Raw genomic sequence first — 24,159 nt, 5'->3', positions numbered from 1 at the left:
TGAAAAGAAATATTAATACTTTTATTTACAGTTGAGTGAAAAATATAAATAACTTAATATACAAAAATATTAGTCAATAAAATGTGTTGTATGGGTCGACTGAGTTTTCCAAGAGCTCAATCCAGTCCCTCCTTCTTTTCTTTGATAGATTCCTGCACAAAATAAAAATAACATTATTCTTAACAATCTGCTCCCAACAAGTAACTAAGGGTGAAAACCAAATACACCTCTATAGTATGTATTAGTATCTTCTAAAAACAGTGATTGATATCTGTTACTAGTAAATTTGCTAACATTGTTATAATCATTTTAAAAAAATTCACTATTAGAAAACAAAGTATTTTACACACTACTTCCTAATAAAATTATTATTTTGTATATTTCGAATAGTAAAATTAATTTACTATCCGTAGAGAAACATAGGAATTAGGAAAATTATTGTTACATAAAAACAGATTACATTTATCTCATGTAAACATTTGTGTTTAGTAAACATGTACCATTGTCCACATCACTACAGTAATTTAGATTTCCTGACAAAGTGTAATTTAGGCAAGGCATATATTGTTGCGTTTTCTATTTTTAAAAGCTTGCGACGTGTACAAAATAAGGAATAATTCAAATATTCACAATGGAACCAGATCCAGTACACATAGAATCAGAAGCAAAGAAGGATAACGACAGTTATAAAATAACTCTGAATGAAATAGAAAATGCGCATATAAAAACTCCAACAACATTTAATATAAAACCCCCAATAATTAAACAAAACATCACTGAAATGCAAAAAAAGGTCTCCTCCACTCCAAGGTTTACCAAAACTACCTAGAAGAGTCTAATGTTCCTCAAATTCTATCTCTACTCAAAAAGAGGAGACTGCTTTAAAAACACCTACTTGTAACAAGCGCTCTAACACTTATGATACACTCCAATTGCTTTAACAGTATAGGAAAATAAGTGTGTTACAGACGACTCAGTTTAGTTTTATTGTGGCCCACAAGTTTCACTGTTTTGAGGTTTGACAATAAAAACTAATATTGTTGATTGTGGCATTTACTTATTTTTATTTACGAACATTCTCTTACGTCTGTTAAACTAAGAGACTGAGAGCACTTAGGGGGCAGTTGACAGCACACTACCTTGCTCATTGATACATGCATACATTATAACAAAGGGTGCCCAAAGCGTACTTGTGGTATTATCAGTATCTACAGTTGAATTCTCACGTAGTATCAGAAATGATATTTTCAGACACATTGCTTAAATCTCTGCAGAATATTGAAGATGATAGTCTGGGAAAAAAATAATCACCTTCCTTTATTTTGAATTTTTTACGCATTTTTCTCCAAATTCTTGTATATATCCCACATTTTTTCCGTACATAATAATGAATTTGTGGATTTGTCTATAATACCCAAACTAACTTAACAGACTAGAAAGGAGTTTACTTCGTGGAGCCACAATTGAAAATGTCTAAATTTACATATGCAACAGTGTCAACTGAAAACATATTGAAAATACATCAGGATTTGAAGACGTTCCAATGCCTGTCATTATATATGCCTCCATCAGCTTGAAACTATAAGAATAGGAGCATAAAGAACTAAATAACTATTGCCCCTTCTAAAAAATGTATAAGGGAGCAATGTACAATCAGTTAATTACTTATTTAGAGGGGAATTCCTTGCATGACCCTGATCACCATTGTTACAGAAAAGGTACATCAGTTGTCACTGTGGGAATTGTTTGCCTGATACAATCCATAATACATTACGTGGATAGAGGAGAGAAGGCATGTGGAATTTTGTTTTATCTGAACAGAGCTTTTGTAGTGTGTGTCATAATTTACCATTACATCAACTAAACTCTATTGGTATTGCAAAAAATTGTATGTGGTTTAAGAATTATTTAACAAACAGGAGACAACATTTTGAAATTAGACGTGAGGTTAATAGTTTAATAACATACAATTCTTCTCCAATATACAGGGTGAGGCAGACCACCCGTACAGTACGTATAGCGGCCAGACCAAACGAGGTAGATTATTCGTAACAACTTAAACCCCCCTATTTCCAACCCAAAGAATTTGGAGAAATTATTTTGAAATCTCTAAAACTCCCCAAAAGGGTAGTTTTTGGGGGTAGGGGTGGTTTTTGGAAAATTTTCAAATGTAATGGTATGTTGAGTTATACCTCATTTTAAAGGTATTTCTTCACTGATTATTTTGATGCAAAAAGTTTGAACCTATCTTGCCGCTTATGTACAGGGTACACCAAAACGTTAAAAAATCAGGGGTTTTGTGGGTAAATTTATTGCAACTACCTGCACAAATGTAGAGAGACGATATTTTTATTCAAAACTAATAATGAGACGGCTTATCGAAAAATATCATCAAATGCCACCCTACCCCAAAATTTACACATTTTAAAAATACATAGAATTTTGAAATACTTAACAGCCCCAATCTAAAAAAACTCAAATAGCAACCTAGGTTGTGTTGTACATCATTAGAAAGGTCTCTAAAAAATAAACATTTTCTACATTTAAAGTTTGTCTCTATCTCCAATGGTTTCAAAACTGTAGTACAAAAATAGATTTTTTAATAATTTTACTAAGTTAGTTTGAATTTTAATATCAAAACCCAATGAAAAAATGGAGAAAAGTTGGACTTTTAAGTTTAATTTGTTTTTAAATAATGTAATAAAAAACAGGATTTCTATCAGTGTAACATGTTTCAAAAGCAATCTAACCGTGGTGTTTATGTTTTAATAATCCCAAATACACGAGTTGCCCCTGGAAAAATTTTGGAACCAATTCCTTATTCTCTTATCTAATCTCTGTTATTATCGTTTCCCTATTCAGTTGTTCTTGTGACCACGTGGTATGAGGTAGATATTAGTTAAAATTTTTTTTAAGTACGTAGTGTAAGTTTTGTTTGTTCTAATATGCCATTCTCAAATGAGGAGGGATTCCAGATGCTTATGGTATTAGGGGGATGTTTCCAAAATTACTCAGCTGCCGCTCTTCTTTATTCCCAACGTTACCCAGACCACGAACATCACTCCAGGAACGTTTTTCAAAGACTTGCTAGTCGAGTTCGTGAAACAGGTCATGTTCAACCTGACCACAACAAAGGAAAGGAACTCGCTAGACCCGTGAGAAGTGATAGGGCACCCGAAGTTTTGGCAGCCTTTGAACTGAATCCGCATGATTCTACACGAGGAGTAGTTCTTTATTCTGGTATGAGTCAAAGATCTGTTTTAAGAATTGTTCACGATCATAAAATGCACCCATATAGGATGTCATTACATCAAGAACTCCATGGAGATGACTACCTTCAGAGAATGAACTTTTGTTTGTGGGCTTGAGAAAAACTACAACAAAATCAAAACTTACCGTACTACTCACTGTAACATTCTGTGGTGTGACGAGGCTACGTTTAGGAGTAATCGAGAAGTGCACCGTCACAATATGAGATACTGGGTGTTTGAAAACCCACACTGGATGCAAGAAGTGGACAACCAAAGGTACTGGACACTAAATACCTGGTGCGGTATTATCGGTGACAAAATTGTAGGGCCATTCTTCTTTGACGATCGCCTAGACCGAGTAGTTTATATCAACTTTCTAATCGAAATACCTGAGAGTGTCTTACAACGTATGTGGTTTATGCACGATGGGGCACCAGCACACTACGCCGAAGATTCTCGATTAATTCTAAACGAGCAATACCATGACAGATGGATTGGAAGAGGCGGCCCTGTGAACTACCCAGCGAGATCTCCTGATTTAACGTGTATGGACTTTTACTTGTGGGGTAGACTAAAAGACCTAGTGTATAAATCAAGACCAACAACTAGAGAAGACATGATGTGGCGGATAAGGGAGGCTATAAACACGATCAGTAGAGAAGAGATAATGAGAGCTGTAGATAGCTTCACCTCAAGGATTGAACTCTGTCTGGAAAACAATGGGTTGCAATTTGAGCACCGGTTTTAACTCTTCATGAGGTCAGTTACTAAGTTATTGTTAGTTTTAGTTTGATAATTGATAATTGTCATATTGATAATTTACCATGATGCTGCTGTAACATGGTAGATTTGTTTTCAAAACCAGTTTGAAGTGTTTATCTTTTTTAATAATGACAGGATACTCCTTCCTTCCATGGCACTCACATCAATGATTAAATAACAACAGGTTTTCTCTTATACATTTTGAGTAATTTAAGTGTAAAACTTTTATAATTCAAAATGTACTAATTTAATAACTGGGTAATTTTCCTGTTTCATGAGATAACTCAGCACTTATCGTAAGACATTGTAGTTTACGGTGTTCCAATACCTTTTTAAATTTTAAAAGACTTTTAAAAATTGGGTACAGTATTTTTTTTTTCAATCATAAACATAAGAGACCAGTTTACTGTTGGAACTTTTTTTTACTTGCACATTGTACTAACTTTTATAATAAATACATTGAGTAAAATTATTAAAAAATCTATTTTTGTACTACAATTTTGAAACCATTGGAGATAGAGACAAACTTTAAATGTAGAAAATATTTATTTTTTAGAGACATTTCTAATGATGTACAACACAACATAGGTTGCTATTTGAGTTTTTTTAGATTGGGGCTGTTAAGTATTTCAAAATTCTATGTATTTTTAAAATGTGTAAATTTTGGGGTAGGGTGGCATTTGATGATATTTTTCGATAAGCCGTCTCATCATTAGTTTTGAATAAAAATATCGTCTCTCTACATTTGTGCAGGTAGTTGCAATAAATTTACCCACAAACCCCTGATTTTTTAACGTTTTGGTGTACCCTGTACATAAGCGGCAAGATAGGTTCAAACTTTTTGCATCAAAATAATCAATGAAGAGATACCTTTAAAATGAGGTATCACTCAACATACCATTACATTTGAAAATTTTCCAAAAACCACCCCTACTCCCAAAAACTACCCTTTTGGGGAGTTTTAGAGATTTCAAAATAATTTCTCCAAATTCTTTGGGGTGGAAATAGGGGGGTTTAAGTTGTTACGAATAATCTACCTCGTTTGGTCTGGCCACTATACGTACTGTACGGGTGGTCTGCCTCACCCTGTATTAGAAATTAAACATGGTGTACCTCAATGGTCTATTTTAGAACCTCTTTTATTTATTTTGCCATTTATTAAAGGGTTTGCCACTTAACATTTGCATATTTGTTAATGATGCTCGTGTTAAACTCAGCGATTTTAATCCATTTGACTTATATATGTAATGTAAATTCTGCTCTAGAGATTTAAGATTCCTAGGACTTTAAAATATTGGAAATATTAATAAATGTTGGATTTTATGATTAATTGGCAAGATAGCTGAAAAAACTGTAAATTAATACATAAAACCAGTAATGATATGGTAAATCAACAAAAAACCTGAAATATATTTTAAAATCAAATTATAATTAAATCAAATTCCTGGGAATTTATAATTTTCTCATTAAAGCTCGTTGTAATTAAATTACTCTTAAGAACTAACAATGGTTTATAATTAACATGTTTTCTATTTGAGCATTTCTACCTTTTATTTTAAATTATAAAAACATATAGGTTTAGGTTTTTGGATCTAGACTTAACCTCCATGTTAGAAATAAACACATTTCTTATTTTCAATGTTTTAAAGATCAAACAATTATTAAGTAAATATTATATTATTTTAATTCCCCTATTGTTTATTAAAACATTTATGTATTAAATAGTATGGCAGTATTGCAAATTATTGGCCTAACAATTACAAATTTTAAATTAAAAAAAAAAAAAAAAAAACAAACAGTGAATGATAAAAATAGGTAGTTTTTTTAATATTTTAGACCTAGGATGTTAACATGAGTTACAAGGAGAAATTACTCGTTAAAAAACTTGGTTTTTAAATTCTAGTGTTTGTAAAAAGGGTTCAGGAAACAAACAAAAATTCATTTAGTTATATGTTAGAGTTATATAATTACCAGGGTATTGTTAATACAGGAAATTAATGCATGGAATGATGTTTCTTCGATTAAAATGTATGAATTTACTTGGTTAATTCAGTTTTATGGTTCTCTAACTGTTAGTTAAGTATTAAAACATTCAAAATCTAGAAATTTGCACACATTTCCAATTTTAGGATTCTTCCTGGGCCAAAGAAATATTCCCAACAATATTTCCATTTCATAAGTTTCCTCTCACTGGGAATATTCCTGGTCCACATCACTATTCTGCTCTAAATGAATATCTAATGTTGAAAGAAAAACTAATTTTATTGTACTCTCCTTAAATGCACTAAAATAATCAGTATGCTAGTAATACCATTTAAAGACACATTGTTAAATCAAATAGGGATCAACACTTAACTTGGGGTTTGCATGCTGATCAAGTTGTTAAAAACCAATTCCTTTATTTTGCTTATGTAGACTTTGTAATTGCGTTTGGCTTATGCATTTATGGAGCTACATCAAAATTTTATTTAAATAGGATACTAATACCACAAACAAGGTTATATGTATTATTTGAACCTTGGTTTTAATGATACAGTCAAAAACAAATTTTGTAGTTAAGGTATCATGGCAGTTTATAGTCATTATATATACCAAGCTATTCTCTACACTAAACAATTAATGACAGCTAACAAAATACCTTTATTAGTAAGCAATCACTGTTATCATACTACACAAAAGGGCAATATAGTAATTGAATCATATACACTTAAATTATTTTTAAAAGAAAACAACTTACATTGATGAAAAATATTTTAATAATCTTCCTAAAAATATAAAAAATGAAGTTTTAAAAAATTAAAAAAAGATCTAAAATATTACTTTATTGATAATATGCTATATAATTTTGAAGAGTTTGAAGCATAGCTGTACACTGTTTATGAGATCATAAGTCTATTTTGAGATTGGGAGAATACAATTATTTTAAAATAGGATATTATTGAATTTGTTTTTTTCTACTTTATTTCAGTTAAGTGCATATTAGTTAATACACAATTATTGTGTGGTCCTTAGCAAGAATATATATATATATATAATATATATATATATATATATATATATATATATATATATATATATATATATATATTCTAAATAACTGACACCATTCATATACTTTTTATGTACTAATATGAATAAAGAATATTTTAATTCAATTCACTGTTAAACCTGTTCAGAACCGTGACTATTTTACAACTCATATAAAGTAAATAGTCTAATTTGGCTAAAAATTGCTAAAATGTAAGTTACACTATGTACTTCAATACACTATATATGAAACTGTGAACATTTCATACATTTTTTTACTGGCTCTTTAAGTCATAATGATTTAAACTACTGCATATTCAGTATTACACAATTTGTGCGTTGTTTGTTTTTTTTGTTGTTGTTAAAATCTATTCTTTTATAGCTTCTAAAATATTTTATAAGAAAATATGTTAACATTGCTGTATCATTCTAGACACTCAAAGATATTAGTTCTAGGGTTAAAACACAACAACTAGATACAACTACAAACTAGAGGTCTACTGTACGCTACTCACCTTAAACCTCTCTTCAAACAAGGAGATCTCGGCAATGAGGTCAGTGATGGCATTCATAAGAGCCTCCTGGGGAGTGTAGTCCGAGGTGGTCTGAATACGGAGGACAAACTTGTGCTCCAAGGGGTGAGGTAATTTATAGCCAGCAAACAGCACATTGGGGTCCTTCAACAGTTGGCTACAACAAGCGATGCATAGTCTCACAACTTTTATATTGCAATGCAATTTTCCATTTTTTTATCTCAAACACTGTAAAAAAAGTACTGTGTGGTTAAAAGAGTTCAATCAGGTGATCTTCAAACATAAGTATGACATACAGTGACCATAACTAAAGGAGCATTTTATCAAATTTGGCATTTAAATATATATATAGTGGATTTCATCAAATTCAACACCATATGGCCTCTTTATATATATATATATATATATATATATATATATATATATATATATAAAAAGAGGCCATATGGTGTTGAATTTGATGAAATCCACTATTATGTTATGAGTTTGGAAGCACATACAAAAAGCTGTAAAAATTAATAGAACTTTGAATAAATATTCACCACTTAAAGTGCAATCACTGGTTGAAATGACACAAACCAACCAGATACTATATTAATAAGGGAACTTAAATTTAATATTAAGTTCCTTCATTAATATGGAAACAGCAAAATAGTGTGCAAAATAAAGTTTATGTCATACTCTGGAAGGTCGTCATTATAACTTCTCAAACTATATTAGAACACAAACATCATACAACTGCCTAGCTTATGTACAGACAGAAAAGTACCTGAGATAACAGATGACCAGGCTAAGGAACAACGTGAGATAAAAACATAACCTGTGTAAGACCTTAATTTAGTGCCTCAACTTCCATTTTTATCACACATCCATAATAGTTCTTTATTCACTACATAATGATTACACCTCCAAACTGGTTTTCATCTGTGCAAGAGTTGATCATGTTTGCAGACACAGCAACAGGTAGTTTTGGGGGTGATGAATGAGCGGGTTAGATGCAAACAAGGTACCTTTCTAAACTAAAATTTCTGAAGAGCTTGTAGAATTTTTGCAAAGAAAATTTCCATCTCAGCTTAAACCTTGATTCTTAGTAGGACATTTTTAACAGTACTTGTAAGAATTTTTCATCAAAACGCAAAAATACCTAAAATGACATCAGCTCGACTCCAGTGGTATGCTGCATTTCTATCAGGTTTTAATTATGAGGTAATCTATAAGAAAGGCAGTGAACACTCAAATGTTGACTGCTTATCAAGAGCGCCAATTGAAACACCACCTAAAGCTGAAAACTCAGGAAACATTGAAGTAAATCAAATTTTCGAATTAACATTACCACAATCAACTTAATATATGAAACCCTCCAGGAAGAAACAAAGAAAATTCAAAAACCTATACAAGCTACTTCAGGGTCTAGGGGATGGGCTGACCTTAGTTCGGGTAATTCCCAATGAACCAGTAAAGTACCTCCTCAGGAGTGACACTCAAGACCAATGGGGGATCCGAATCCAACCAATGGTTGGGCTCGGATAAACGATAGTTAAGCGTCTGGCAAGAGGTGGTCCTGCTTTCAACTGAACCCCAGGATCTAGGCTAGTGTCCCGATCGTGCATTCGGCGCAGTGGTTGTCCTTGGCGCCGCATATTAGTGGTTGCGGGTCGGCCATGACCAATCTCGACTGGTCTGTCCGGAATCATACCACACACTGCTTTTGCATGACTGAGAGCCCCCAATTCCTCAGTATGAAGCAACCTGTACCTAAGGGATGCATGGTGCAGGGGTAGTACGTCACGAATGGAGACCTTGGGGGTTGGGCGCCCTCTCAAGCATAAATAGCTTTTCCTGGTAACGCGGGGCTCTGACTGGACAGACCTTTTATGTCCTTGGTACTCGTAGGACCTTTTATGGATCCTTAAATCAAGAACCCAACAGACCAGGAAAGGATTACAGTAGACAGCTGCATCTGGCAGTTTGACTTTGGTTGTCTCTGCCCGTTTGTCACGTTCAACTGCCATCAACAAAGATTCAACAGTTGGTGGTGTTGATATAGGTGCTGTTGGTGCAGGTCAAGCAGACCAGCTGAGGACACGAGGTGTTGCAAGAAGCTATCAAGAAAGTAACAGATGTTTTTGAAATAAAAAATTAACTAACTGAAATATGAAATTTTATTACATACATTTAAAAGCTACACTCTTAGGCTATTTTTCAACATGATCCCCATTAAAATTGAGACATTTATCATAATGTGACACAAGTTTTTCGATTCTAGCTTTGTAGAAATCTGCCACTTGAGATCTCTATCACTGATTAACCCTTTGACGCGCGGTACTTATAGTATACATGCTAACCCATATGTCGGTACTACCTTGGTCAAACTCATTTTGAGTAGGCCTATGTAGTAAAAACTCATGTTCACTAACATTGTCATGGTCAATATCCATAAGTACAGGTACTTGATTACCTGTAGGCCTAGGTGAAAAGCAGCCAAGAATGTCATCTTCACCACTTTCCTCACAATTTGGTGTTCCTTGCAACTGAGCATAATTAATATCAACACTAACACTATCATCAGAACCATAGCCCACCCAGCAGTCAATTTCACTATCCCGTGCCGTCATTTTTACAACTAATCACACTACTAAAATCACATATTACAATCATAAACACTTTTCTATCAAATAACTAAACCAGCAACGTAAAACACAAGCAAAAACGTCCCGGTAAACGAGTCACGCCGCTTTGTTTACTCACAACGCCATTACTGCAGTCAGCTTACGACAACAGCCTGTTTAATATCGTAAATAATCAGACAAATAAAATAACGAGAAGAAAAAGAACAGCAACACATGTTCTTTGTTCTTTCCACAACGTTCTCACATTATTAATTGGTCCAAATAGTTTGGAATATGACCATAAGATGGAACCACATGATAAGACTGATCGCTTGTGTCACATGGATGTCAAACCACAGAGTGAGGTCAGGTCGTGAGGCGTCGCGTCCATACAACGTCAAACGACATCAAAGGGTTAATGCCAGCGTGAAGTTCAGTGTCACTATTGGAGCTCTGCGTCTTTATCTCTGGAAAGAGGTGGTTGTCGCTTGGTGCCAGATTTGGGCTGTAAGGTGGATGATCAAACACTTCCCAATCATAATGACCCAAGACTTTTCGTGTACAATTGGTTGTATAGGGATATGCATTGTCATGAAAAAACAAAATGTTTTAGTTAAAGTTTCCCCTACGTTTCTACCTAACCTCTCTGCGTTGATTGTTGATCCTCGTTTAAAAAAAATCATCCAGAATCGCACCCTTAGCATCCCCAAAAACAGTTGCCATAATCTTTCTTACTGACCAAGATTAGAGACATTTTTGTTTCACAATTGACCCATGTTTCATCACCAGTAACGAGATGATCAAGAATTTTGTTTCCATGTTTGTTGTATTCATCAAGGAAAGTTAACAATGTAACAAGTCTTTGACATATGTAGCAAGTTGTGATTTTCCATAAGGGTATTTGAAACCCACCTGGCAAAAAATTTGTGATATCCAAGCTTCCTTACAACAAGTAAACTTTGTGAAATTTGTGGGAACTATTCCAAGAGTTCAGTCATTGTGAAAAAGAGATTTTCACGAACTTTGTCATTGATTTTCAACATCAAATCCTTATCACTAAACGCACTTCACAAGTGGTGGGATTTTTAATTGCAGCACACATTTTAATTAATCACAGTGAGAAATGTAAAAAAAATACAGACTGCGTGCAACTACTATTAGATGTGACCATGATGACGGGGGTATCATCTTGCCATATAAAGCTCTTAGTGGAGATGGGGTGAGACCGGGTTGCATGCAGCGGGGGTTGGATATCCTCCTTTCCCTGCTGTACAGGCTATTCAGGGCCTTTGGGGCCCTCAGGTTCATTCCTCTGTCCTGGAGGTTTACACAATAGTGTTTATAATGAAGCAGGGGAAGTCTAACATGGTTCGACCTAAGTCCTTTAGACCGATATGTCTATCCTCCTTTCTTCTCAAAACAATGGAAAAGATGGTTTGTTTGGAACGGGATCTCTTTTGGAGTGTCCTCTACATCCAAATCAGCATGCTTACACTACAGGAAGATCATGCGACTCAGCCTTGCATCCACTGGTATGCAGGCGCTGGCAGCCAAAGAAGTAGCCATAGGTGTTTTTCTACATATTGAAGGAGCTTTTGACAATACAGGCACTCAGGCGATTGTCAAAGTGGTCTCAAGACGTGATATTGATAGTCAGAGATGTGACTGCATAAGAGCCCTGCTCAAAAACTGGGTGGTGGCCACCACTCTTGTGGGAGCAAGCATCAGTGCAAGGACTACGAGGGGCACTGATGATTCTCGATGCAGCAAGTTCAACACAACAGTCACAGAGCTGACTAATGCTGCTCTGAACATGGTGTGATGGAATGAGCCTTAGTGTCAACCCCACCAAGGCTGCCGTGATTGCCTTTATTATGAGGTGTCAGTTGGAGGGACTGGTCCATTCTTACTAGGCTCTTCCATTGAGTTGAAGTCTGAGGTTAAGTACCTGGGTGTAACACTAGATAGGGTCCTGAACTGGGAACCCTATCTGGAAAGGATTATCCCCAGAGAGAAATGGTCTTTAATTCAATGTAGACATACGATAGGTGGGTCTTGGGGACTTAAGCCGAGGCTTTTGTATTGGCATTATGTCTCCGTGGTCAGACTTGCACTAATTTTTGGGGCTATTGTCTGGTGGCCCTCCTGGACATGGTCATTTGGGCCATGGCTAGGAGGAGTGCCTATTGTCTTTGTACCGTTTTACTGGCACATGAGGGGTTAGCTTTGAAATTTAAAACTTTTGTGAAGGTTCAAAATAAAAGAAAATCTTCTGAAATAAATAAAGTTCAAACTAAAATAACACTTCTTCTTAAAAATAATTACTGGAATTAAAATTAAAATAAAAACTTCTTGATGACTTTTAAATTCAAACTTGTAATATATTCTTCACTCCCAAAAATGTACAAAGTTCTTACACCTTGTCTTTTATTCAATTTTCAAAATTCAAACATTCACACTCTAATCTGATCTGGCAATTCTTCACTTTAATTTATCTTCAAAATTCAATTTTATTTGTTACTAATTTTCTTTACTTTACTTTAAAAGTATTCTTCAGTGTTAGAGATTTAAAAATCAAAATTCTTCAGTGTTAGAGATTTAAAAATCAAAAAAATTGCTGAAAGCATCTGTAACAACCACAAAACTCTTATAGTATTTTTACATAAAATTTTATATACATGTGCTCACTGCACCAACAAGTTTTATATTGCACAGATCAAAAGGACAAGTTCCTAAATTCCCATTAAATTTAATTTTTATAATATTTCTTTCCCCAAAATTATTCCAAAATAACTAAGAATGTATATTGACTGGACTCCAGTTAAAAGGTTCACTTACACGCAGGTTCGATGATGATTAGCAAAAAGATTTACTCTAAGCACTTTCAACTCTACTCGTTACAATCACTTCCGATTAACTGAGACGGAGGTACGGCACGTCTACCTCACCCCACCTCTCAATTTCATTATCAAACACTGCCATCTGCGATGCGCGCCTCGCCGATAGCAGCTTCTTTTGTACAGTCCAGTCCTTATCATTCATCTGGGCCCTACTCCTTCCACCGGTAATCCAGTTACCCCAGAATTATTATTTAATATAATCGGTACATCTTCAACAGGTGGGACTTTGGTCGGCATTGGGCTGTAGCAGGGGGCACTGCAGAATTAGCATCCTGATTCAGAGAAATGCTCTGCACATGATATCGGATTAGATCCCACAAAGACTTTCCTTCAACAAACCCTTCAGGATTGTTATATGTTTTAGGGGGCTTTGTCGGAGAGAAATAGACCTCTTTCACCAGCAGAGCTTGAATGATTTATAGATAGGTCTAAAACAAAAAGTGACACAGGCACTGGAATTATGGGGGTGAGACCATGTAGGGAGTTAGTGGTCCCTATGGGTCCTTATCCCACAGTCCTTCAGGCAGAAGTCACAGCCATTATGGAGTATGCTTGTGAGAATCTTCTTCGTCACCTTCCCCTAGGGTGGCGTCTGACCTTATCTCACTAAGTAGATTGGTGTCTTCTCAAGTTAAGGGTCTGATTACGGATCATGGTCACCTGAGGAAGCATCTTCACAGAGTCGGTATCCTTCGTAAGGATCCGCTCTGTAGAAAGTGCAGGAGGAAACTTCAGAACACCTGCTCTTTGACTGCCCTGCAATAGCAAGAGGAGGGGTACGCCATCTATGGTAGTTTGGACAAGGGTGGCGAATTTCCCAAGGAGGATCTGATTGGTTATTTTTGGCAATTTGTAGAACTGCTGAAACCATAGACTAGTCGGCCTCATGGTGTGCTTCCGAGGTGCACAAAAGGCCCTTGAGGCTTAAGTGCATGGCAATAAGTTGCCCCATAGAAGAAGAAGAGAAGAAGCTACTTCAAGAATTACTTCTAGACAGCAAAGAAGACTTAGGGTTCACCATCTCTAACATAATTTTCAGAAAATCAAGAGTTGTACCAGCAAGCCTTCAAGATTCAGTCCTTAAAAAACTTAGCCACTAGTCATATAACAGATAGAGGGTTAAAATACAATTTACAACACTTCAGGTATTTATACATGAACTATTGATTAAAAAGATCAAACTTTAAATATTCTCAAATTATTTTGGTACCAAACACAAAGACTTAGTTGTCGTACTTACTTCCTGATCATGTTCCCCAATGTATGATCTTCTTTGTTCACAGTAAATATCGCTGCGTTGGGCACTTTTGTATCCAATTCTTTAATGATCCTGTAAAAAACCATTTTTAAATGAATTAACAGTACAGTATAAATATTTTATACTTAATACATTTTTAATATGTAAATATGAATTGCAGAAGTTTTATTTTTCTACTACACTTTTTATCAACTTCCTGGAGGGTTTACTTCCATCTAGTTTAATTACAAACATAACACAAATAATTATGGGAAACTGTAAGTATTACAATTGAAATAAATTGTATTATTTTACAATAGAAGGGTTAACTGATTTAAATAGCCTAATCAGCCTGGTGTGGCCAACATAAGAACAGTATTGAATATTAGATAGCTTACAGTGAATCACATATGCCTAGTCAGTACAGCTTCCAGTTCATGAGAAATAGAACAGATTAATATCAGAAAAACGTTTATCAGTACCACTTCATATGATTTGTTAACCTTTTTATAGTAGAAAATATATTAAAGTGTTAAGAATAACAATATTAAAGTAAAAAGTAAAGAGACGCAATACAAAACATTCCCGTTAGAGGGAATAAATCCCTCAATATAGAGATTTCCCTAACGCTTTGATGTGATTTGAAGTTACATGGACGCACGACTTATGACATCATTATGTGGTTGATGTCCATATAACACATAGCGACAGCCTGGCATGTGGTTCCATCTTACGGCCAATTTTTGAACTATTCCGACTAAGTAATCCATCTATAAACAACATTCTAAACAAAACAAGGAATATATGTTCATATTTTTTTTTAATTTTGGGTGTTTTATTTTACCGAATATTGTCAATACTCAAAAGACTTCTGACGCTGACTCTGGATGTACAGTAAATGGCGGCTTTAGTGGACAAAAGTGGTGGTATTGTCCTACCAGAACATATTTTTGGATTATTTACATTACCAAAATTGAATTTTCTTTACAAAAGTGTTTGATATTGTAATATGTTACTAAGATAAGTTGTAAAGATTATAGCTTGGGATAAGTGAACAATGTTTATTTGTTGTCTGACAACAATCCTAAACCTAAAGTAACAAGATTTTAACCAAAAGTTTATTTGTAAAAACTAGAGAATAACACTGTTCTTGATGCTAAGATAAACTTACATAATCTACAATCTGACTGTTTCACCAGCCCAACGTTCTACCGGCTTAACAGGTCCTACTTGAGTGCCGAAGGTCCTTCTCAAGATCAACCACCCTATTTGAGGGCTCACCACTCTATCCAGGAGGGATTTTCAGTGATACTCTTAAAGGTTAGCCCATTTCCTATGCCCAATTTTTTGAAATTTTACTGGTTTATTTCCTATGGTCAGTAGTAAATATACAATGTACATTTTATCCCTGACTCTAAGCCTTAGGAGGAGGTTACCATGACCTCTCCCTTTTATAACAGTTGTCTAATTTTCACCAAATTTGTATAAAACATTTGTTTTAATGTCTACTTTCAAATACACACTAAAAATGTTTTCCCTAATTTACTTTTGAGGGGACAGAAAACCTTGCCAAATAAAGGCATGGAAGTACATGTACTTATATCCATAACAACTAAACTGTACGAATAAGCAACCATGGAAAAGTCCATGTTAACTACGTTCAAAAACCCCCTTTGGAGGATACCATGATTATCTTTTACAAAAGTCACTCTTTAGTTACAGGTATTATAGTTGTACAACTTAATGAGCCATCTTCTTACTATTGGTCATAGGAACACACCTGCGACATTTAAAAAGTGCGATATGGGAAATAGGCTAACTCCCAGAGTTTAGGGATTACAAAAATTTCTCCCTTTGGGGGATTTTTTATTTTTGTTTTTAAGACCTTTCCTCATGTTTATTTAATTAATATTGCTATAGCTATGTCACTTACTAAGCACTTTTTATTTTTTTTAATCAACAAAAAATGTCAAGTGGTTCTAATAAATTAGTACCAATACAACCAATAAAAGCCAGGGGTAGAGTACGATAAATGGACCCAGTATTTTATATCAATATTACTAAATGATAACTAATAATCAATATAATCAACCAATAAATTTAAAAAATAAATAATTTATATTATCTCTATCAACTGTAAATGATTTTTCAGATAATAAAAATAATATTTTACTAGTAATAAGTGACTTGTTGAATTCAAAATTACAGTGAATTTTAGAAAACTTAATTAAATTACTTTATAAACAAGAAACATGTATTCCTTGGCTTCAAGATGTTGGTGTGGTACCGAAAAACCCATTATGTGGACAACCATAGTCACAGATATGTGGAAGGCAATTTTTTGATCTGGCAACTTGTGTTAATACTCAGAGAGTCGAAAGCTCATGGAGGGCCGTGAAACAAACTTTAAAAAGTGATATAACAACCAACTTGCTTACAGATTATCTCTGTGAGTATGTTTACAGAAGAGAGATAATTTTCTGGAGAGGATGCTTTCCACCACTTTTTCAAAGCCGTTAATAATTGCTTCTAAGAATAAAACGTATAAATAGTCCCGCAACTTTCCTATTTTCTGATTTGAGCAGGTTGAAAGCCTTGAGCCCAGTTATCTCCCCAGCTCATGTATGAGTGTCTTTACATAGTACTTGTAAGTGTTGTTCGTTGTGGCTGTAGAAGGCACTGACTGTACTGTTTCAGAGCGCTCTGCACATCTTTTTTAGAGTAGCAAGGAACTTCTGAAATTCTGGTATGTTAGAGGAAGTACTTGTAGTAAAATTCTGTCTTTTCATGTTATTTATGTTAATTCCTTTTTTATTTTCCCACTAACATGCTGGTGTAAGTTCTGCGTTTCTCACTGATGAGTAAGTTTTTCTTTCACTCTTAATTTTAGTGTTTATTCAGTGTTCAAAGTTTGTGAAGGTTAAGAGCACATGCTAATCTTGGTTGAAGATGTCTTTGATTTTTTTTTCCTTTCAACATGAGTTCGCGGCAAGATGGCGCCGGATTCGAACAAGTGTCTGTGTGGCTCGTGCCAAAAACTCGTACAGGAGAGGCATAATGCCGTAATGTGCTACGGAACTTGCGCTAAATGGTGGCATATTGTATGTGCTAACATTTCTAAAAGTCATTACGACCATTTTAAATTCATTTCTAAAATGCAAGGCATAAAGTGGTACTGCGAAAGTTGACGCGAGTGCGTAGTGATCGGTTCGCTCAACAGTTCAGGGAACGGCTCAGCCGCGGGATCAAATCACTGGTCTGTGATCGCTGGTGATAGTTCGACGGTACTAAATAGTGTTGTGTCAGATCTTAGTGAAATAAATAAAATTAACCTAGTGATGTCAGAGAAAATACAAAAGCTTGGAGAAGAAAACAGGGAAATCAGTGCCCAATTAAGTCACCTAATGGAAAAATGCTTCGGAACCGTGAAATCGCGGGATCCAGAGTCTGGAACAAATCGCTCGGAACCGAACTCCCCAGCGAGTAGCTCAGCGGGCTTGGAACCGAGATACGTAACCCCGACAAACCATGCCACTAACCTCAACAAATCTCAGGTCGAAAAATCTGAAGTAGATAAACTTTCGAAAATCAAGACGCCGCTTATGTCGGAGATTCTAAAAAGAAATACAGCTAAATCTAAATCGGCCTCGAAAGTAAATAGGCACAGCCTAAACACTAAAAAAGAAGTAGACCAAAGCTGTAATAGGCCTAGACTAGGCTCTGATAAACGGGAGTCGAGTGCACAAACAGGCCTATCATTTCATGAACCTAGTGAAAACTCAATTAGCTCTGATCAAATTGACGACCTTTCTGTTGAAAGGAATGAAATTAATGTGAATATAGGCCTAGGTCCTACTGCTCAACCAGAATCTAATAGGCCTAACTTAAATCAACCAGTGTCACAAAACCACCCACGACTCAATGAAAAGTCTCACACTAGGCCTAATGTAGAAACAAATAGCCTACATAAGGATGACAAACCGAAGTCCAAAAACAGCTCTAAAGGCTCGAGACCACAGAAAAACAAAATCCTTGTTGGTACTGCCAGCTCACCTGACCTTGCTAAGTTCTTCGGAGCTAAGAAGGCATGGTTCCATTTAGGAAAGGTAGCCAAAGGAACAAAAGAGGAAGATATAAAGGACTTTGTTAGTAAAACCTTTCCGAATATGGCTTTTAGTGTTGATAAATTGGAGAGTAAAGGAGTAAACGAAAGCTTCAAATTAGGTGTAGAGTTTCTACACAAGGATACAGTTATGGATGGCTCCTGTTGGCCTAAAAATGTCACGCTCAAGCGTTTTTTATTCCTAAGAACGCCAAAACCTCTCATGAGTTAGGGCAAGGCGTAGGCCTACAAAACTCTAAGCCAAAAACACACCCGTTACCTAGGCCTTCAGAAACTGTAAATAGTACCCTAGCTATAGCTACATTAAATGTTCAATGTATGAAAACCAAACTAAATGTTCTGTCATTATTTATTGAGGACTTAGATCCTAATGTTTTATGTGTTACCGAGCACTGGCTGCGGGAATGTGAGTATGAGCTATACAATAGACTCTGTAATTTAACGTTGGCTAGCATGTACTGACGTCAAGCCTGCAAACATGGAGGTTCTGCAGTGTATGTACACTCCTCAGTTAAACATAAAGAAATAAATGTTCTACAATTTTGTGAAGAATTAACCCTGGAATTGTGGGCAGTGGAGCTCTTGGATAGCTCTGTTATCGTGATGTCGGTGTACCGTTCTCCGGATGGAAATTTCATTGAATTCTTAGAACGACTGGAGGACTGTTTGAGTTATCTCTCTCTTAGAAAAAAGAAGATTGTGGTCTGCGGAGATTTCAATATACATCTGGAAACCCCATCCACCGAGGAAAGACGCTTCACAAACTTACTGCTTAGCCAAGGTCTATTTGTGGCAAATAGGCTCCCTACCAGAGGTCACTCTTGTCTCGACACTATGGCTACAAATATTGACTCATGGGACTATAATGTCTCAGTTGTAACCCCTATGGTCGCTGACCATGACGCGGTTGTGATGGACTTAAACTATCCGTGCTCAGCCACATCTGAAGGTAAAACTCCTCCTTCATGGCATGAAGACTACAATTTTATTAAAAGGACAGTCAAAGATGACCAGCTACCCCTGTTATCTTGGCAATTAGGACAACTGGACTGGAGGAAGGAAATGCCTGAATCTACTGTTCTGGAACCGGAATCCTGTTTCAATTCATTCTTCACCTCATTCATGTTTGAATTTGACAATCTCTTCCCAGCTAAAACACTTAGTGGAGTTAAGAGTAAAAGAACTAGGCCTACTGCCAAAATTGTGGACAAAACATGGTACACGCCGAAATTGCGTCACCTTAAGTCTCTTGTGGTTGCAGTTCATGATCGCTACAAATCTGCCAAGTCAGTGGAGGAACAAATCAAACTCTACTCGACCTATCTTAGAACAAACAGACTCTACAGGTCGAAGGTTACTGACGCAAAAAGGACCCACAATGTACAGTTCATTGAAAATTCCCCAAACCCCTGCAAGGCTGCTTGGGAAGTGGTTAACGACTCTAGATCTAAAAAGCCTAAAGTTGTCAGTTCTTCGAGTCCAGACTCCTTTAACAACTTTTTTGTCGACACTGTAGAAGAAATTGTGTCAAGCATACCAGCTGGAGTACAGGACCCGTTAAATTTTAGAACTATAAATGCCGAGCATGGCCAGGGCCCTTGCCTGAGCCAATGGAAAGAGGTGACCCCATCAGAGGTGGTCAAAATTGTTAAAAACTTCAAAGCATCAAGCAGCCCTGACATCTACGGAGTGTCATGCAAGGTATTAAAGGTGGTGGTTGATACTGTGGCGGTTCCTCTGTGTACAGCTATAAACAGCTGCCTTAGACAGGGTGTTTTTCCTGCCAAATTGAAAGTTGCACGTACTGTGCCTATCTTTAAAAAGGGAAATGCAGAAGACATTGCAAACTACAGGCCTATCTTTGTCCTCCCAATAATGTCTAAGGTGCTAGAAACAATTCTAAAAACTCAATTGACAAATTTCTTTGAATCTCACCTTCTGTTGGGAGATCACCAACATGGCTTCAGAAGAGACCGCTCCACCACCACTGCTCTTCTGTCTTTGTGTGCGGAAATTATCAGGGCCTTTGAGGATGGGGATTCGCTGGCCTTAACGCTATGCGATCTGAGTAAGGCTTTCGACTGTGTGCCTCATAGAATCCTACTTGATAAGATGAAGAAGTATGGAATAAGGGAAATTGCTCTACAGACCCTGGAAAACTACTTGGAAAACAGACGCCAGATAGTCTCCATCGGTGGCGCAACATCTAGCAGCAGGGAAATTATGCACAGCGTCCCACAGGGCTCCGTACTGGGACCATTGCTGTTCATCATCCTGGTCAACGACCTCAGACTAAACGGCCAGGCATTACTTTTTGCTGATGATACCACACTGGTCTCAAGAGGAGGGTGCATGGATGAAGTTCTCAGAGATGCCGAAAATCTGCTGTCTGTGGCAAAAATGTGGTTTGCAGCAAACAAGCTGAAATTAAATGAAGATAAAACCCAGCAGATCTTGTGCACTTTGAAGCGGACAAATCCGGAAGATAATGTGGAGGCTGTTAAGCTGCTTGGTTGTTGGCTTGATCCTAAGCTGGATTGGAATCAGCATATAACGTAAATCTGCACAAAGCTCTCCAGGGTAGTTTTCCTTCTCTGGAAACTCAAACATGTAATTACGGAGAAATACCTTGAAATTGTGTACCATGCACTTTTTCACAGCCACCTGTCCTACGGATTGCTTCTCTGGGAACATGCCCCTATGTGTGGTGAGGTATTGCTGCTCCAGAAGAAGGCTATGCGCACCCTAACATCTGCCAAACACCTGGACCATTGTCGTCCGATCTTCAGACGACTGGGAATTTTGACAGTATATGGGCAGTACGTTTTAAACTCGTTGTTGTACGTAAAAAATAACTAGCAAAATTTTACCCAAAGACAAGACGTTCACAACTACAACACCAGAGGAGCAAAAGCGTTGAACATCCCGAAATGTAGACTGTCAAAGTCCCAAAAGTGTTTCCCCGTAGCAGCATTGAAACTCTTTAACAGCCTACCTGAAGAGAAAAAAGCGTTGAACAGTTTAAAGTTCAGAAGTGAAATCTACAACAAATTAATAGAAAGGCCTCTCTATTCACTCACTGAGCTGGATGCGACGCCACTCTTCTAGTCCCACCTTCCGGGATCAACCAAACTGACGCAATCTATCTGGAATTCCAGTCATCGATGAAGACTTCAAGTATCAAGTAAGTAAGTAAGTAACTCTGTTTTGGTAACCTTCAAATTAGTAAATGAATCTGAGCACACTATCCACAGTGTTCTTTTTTCCCCTTCTTAACAAAATGGATCTGATCCGCCATCCCGTTCGCCACCATGGGTGCTCCCTTCCTAATTGTCTACATTGGATGTGCGAACGGGGATGTCGGTTTCAGATCTAATTGTTTGTTTGATTGTTATGGTTCCTTTGTTATTTGTAAGACTGTCACTGTGTATTTTAATTGCGAACAAGATTGTTCTTATGACATGTTTACCCTGTAAAGTAACTGTAAGTACTACTCTGCTAAAACTTAGTAAAAACAAAGTTGTATTATTTTCTATAATCTAAAATGTGTATACTTCTTTTACATATAAAAATATAGTTTAATATAATCTGAAAAGTCTATAACATAATTCAGTACAACTTATGGTTCCAAATTACCTAATTTAAACAAAGTTTTATCATATGGCTGATATTATTTGAGTAATGGCTATTAGAGTTAGAAAATACTGTTATTTATCACTAAACTATTACAAAATAACCTGTTGAGATATTACAGTCCAGTTACTGTGGTAAAATATTACCAGCCTATCCAACCTTGCTATTAGCATGTTGCTGTTACTGAAATGATGTTATACGTTCAAAGTAAACTGAGACTATATATACATGTGTGGGTCTATTTACCTATAGCACACACAAAGTTAATTAACTCATTGCAATGTAATATTTAGACTGATAGACTAATAAAATTATAATAATAAAAAAAGACTAATAAACTTTGCACTATACAATCAAATTATTGGACCACTCAGTCCCCATCTACTATTTGTTATTAGGCTACAAACACGTGTGTTATAAATATGTAAAATTAAAGTTGACATATATAAGCCCTCACGTGATCTGAGCTTGAATTAAGACGGTACTAGCCTATCTCAAGGGATGTTTTTTTTACCAGCAGTATGGGTATCTACTTTCCCGGTTTTAAATCATGTCCTAAATCTTACGACATGATCTGACGTCAGAGAAATTGGACGATCTGGGACGTTATCTGAAGTCGGGAAAATACTGATCAGAAATGCCCCTGGCCATCAGTGTGGTCTTCAGTGGCGCCTTTAAGGCGCCACCCCACACTGCTGGCTAAACAAGAAAAACATTCCTTGAGATAAAACCCAAATTCAAGCTCAGATCACGTGAGCGCTTGTTGAGGTTATGTTTAACTGTTTATATTTATAATGTACATATGTAGAGCTTAATAACAAATAGTAGATAAGGACTTCTCAGTACCCAGTCAGTTCATCAGTCTATGTTAAATTGAATAGTAAGTTACAATTGTTGCTACCATAGTAGGCCTAACAGGTCACAGGAACGTAATAACTCAAAACATTATTTTATAATAGGTATTGACAAACAATAAATTATGCATCTGAGGTGTAGTTGTGTCAAGTTAATGACATAATATCGATATAAACAACAGTATAAACCGTCCACAGTGACCATTACTCAAATCACACGCATATGGTTTAACTTTGTTTCAATTACTTTGGAACAATGTCAAACTGAATTACGTTATAGACTTTTAAGATTGTATTACAATAACGCTATAAATTTATATGTTACAGAAATATATGTATTTTAGATTAAATATAAAATAATGCAACTTTCTTTACACTAAGTTTGGGAAATTACAATTATTTGACAGGGTAAACAAACATGTTTGACAGCATTCAAACCATTCTAGGCCTAATTGATGATTCAATATTATCCAACACTGGAGTACTGGACTTTTTATACTCCTTAAGTAGTTGTAATGAGAATTTGTTACTCTATCCCAGTAAGATTGTTCCTTCCCTAGAGCTTACTAGCCAAATTATTGATTTATTAAAATCTAAATAAGCTAGTTAATTATAACGAATAGATAATCTAATATAGGTTAAACTAAGAATAAATCCTAAAATTTAATAAATCTACGAAGTACTCACTTCTTTTCTCCTTCAAACAACAAAAAGGACTCAAATGTCGGAGGTGCATTCATTTTCAACAAATATTAAAAATATAATGAAATAAAATAGAGCAATAACTAATAACCCACTACGCAATGAATACAACATACAATGAATGGTATTAAAAAGGATTCTTAATACCTTTTAGGTAAAAACTTATCCCTCAATTGCAAAATGTTTGATCGGCTGATTTTTAAACCAAGCAGCCTTACAACCTCACAAATTAGAATCAGACATAATGAATAAGTAATAAAATGTGAGTAGTGGCTATACTACATATGTTAATTATACTACATCTAGAAAAAAAATCAATTTTAATCAGACTATAATATAATATCTAATAATTAACAAATCCATTAACTTTGTAAAATGATTTGTCAATGACAACTTTTTTTAACATGTACTTTTAATTTATTGGCAAGGTCTTCCTTCAAGAACATTAGGCAAGAGGTGCACACTTTAATACAGTTATACTTTTTTTTACGAAATTTGATAGTGGACTGTATGTTTTTCATGTCTTAA

The 24,159-nt window shown here is 35.7% G+C and overlaps 1 protein-coding gene across 1 annotated transcript; it reads right to left on the bottom strand.

Annotated features, from left to right (window-relative positions):
• On the bottom strand, positions 1–23,816 carry LOC124371410 (DNA-directed RNA polymerase II subunit RPB11). The gene is made up of 4 exons (XM_046829742.1): positions 23,617–23,816; positions 14,323–14,412; positions 7,556–7,730; positions 1–152 (listed from the first exon to the last, which is right to left on the bottom strand). The coding sequence occupies exons 1-4, from the start codon at positions 23,667–23,669 to the stop codon at positions 117–119; spliced, it is 354 nt and encodes a 117-aa protein (XP_046685698.1). The 5' UTR covers positions 23,670–23,816; the 3' UTR covers positions 1–116.
• Positions 23,817–24,159: the final 343 nt, after the last annotated feature.

The sequence above is a fragment of the Homalodisca vitripennis genome, chromosome 1 (genome assembly GCF_021130785.1).
Source record: "Homalodisca vitripennis isolate AUS2020 chromosome 1, UT_GWSS_2.1, whole genome shotgun sequence".
NCBI lineage: Eukaryota > Metazoa > Arthropoda > Insecta > Hemiptera > Cicadellidae > Homalodisca > Homalodisca vitripennis.
The sequence above is the reverse complement of the archived record's forward strand: the minus strand, read 5'-3'. Positions and strand labels throughout refer to the sequence as shown.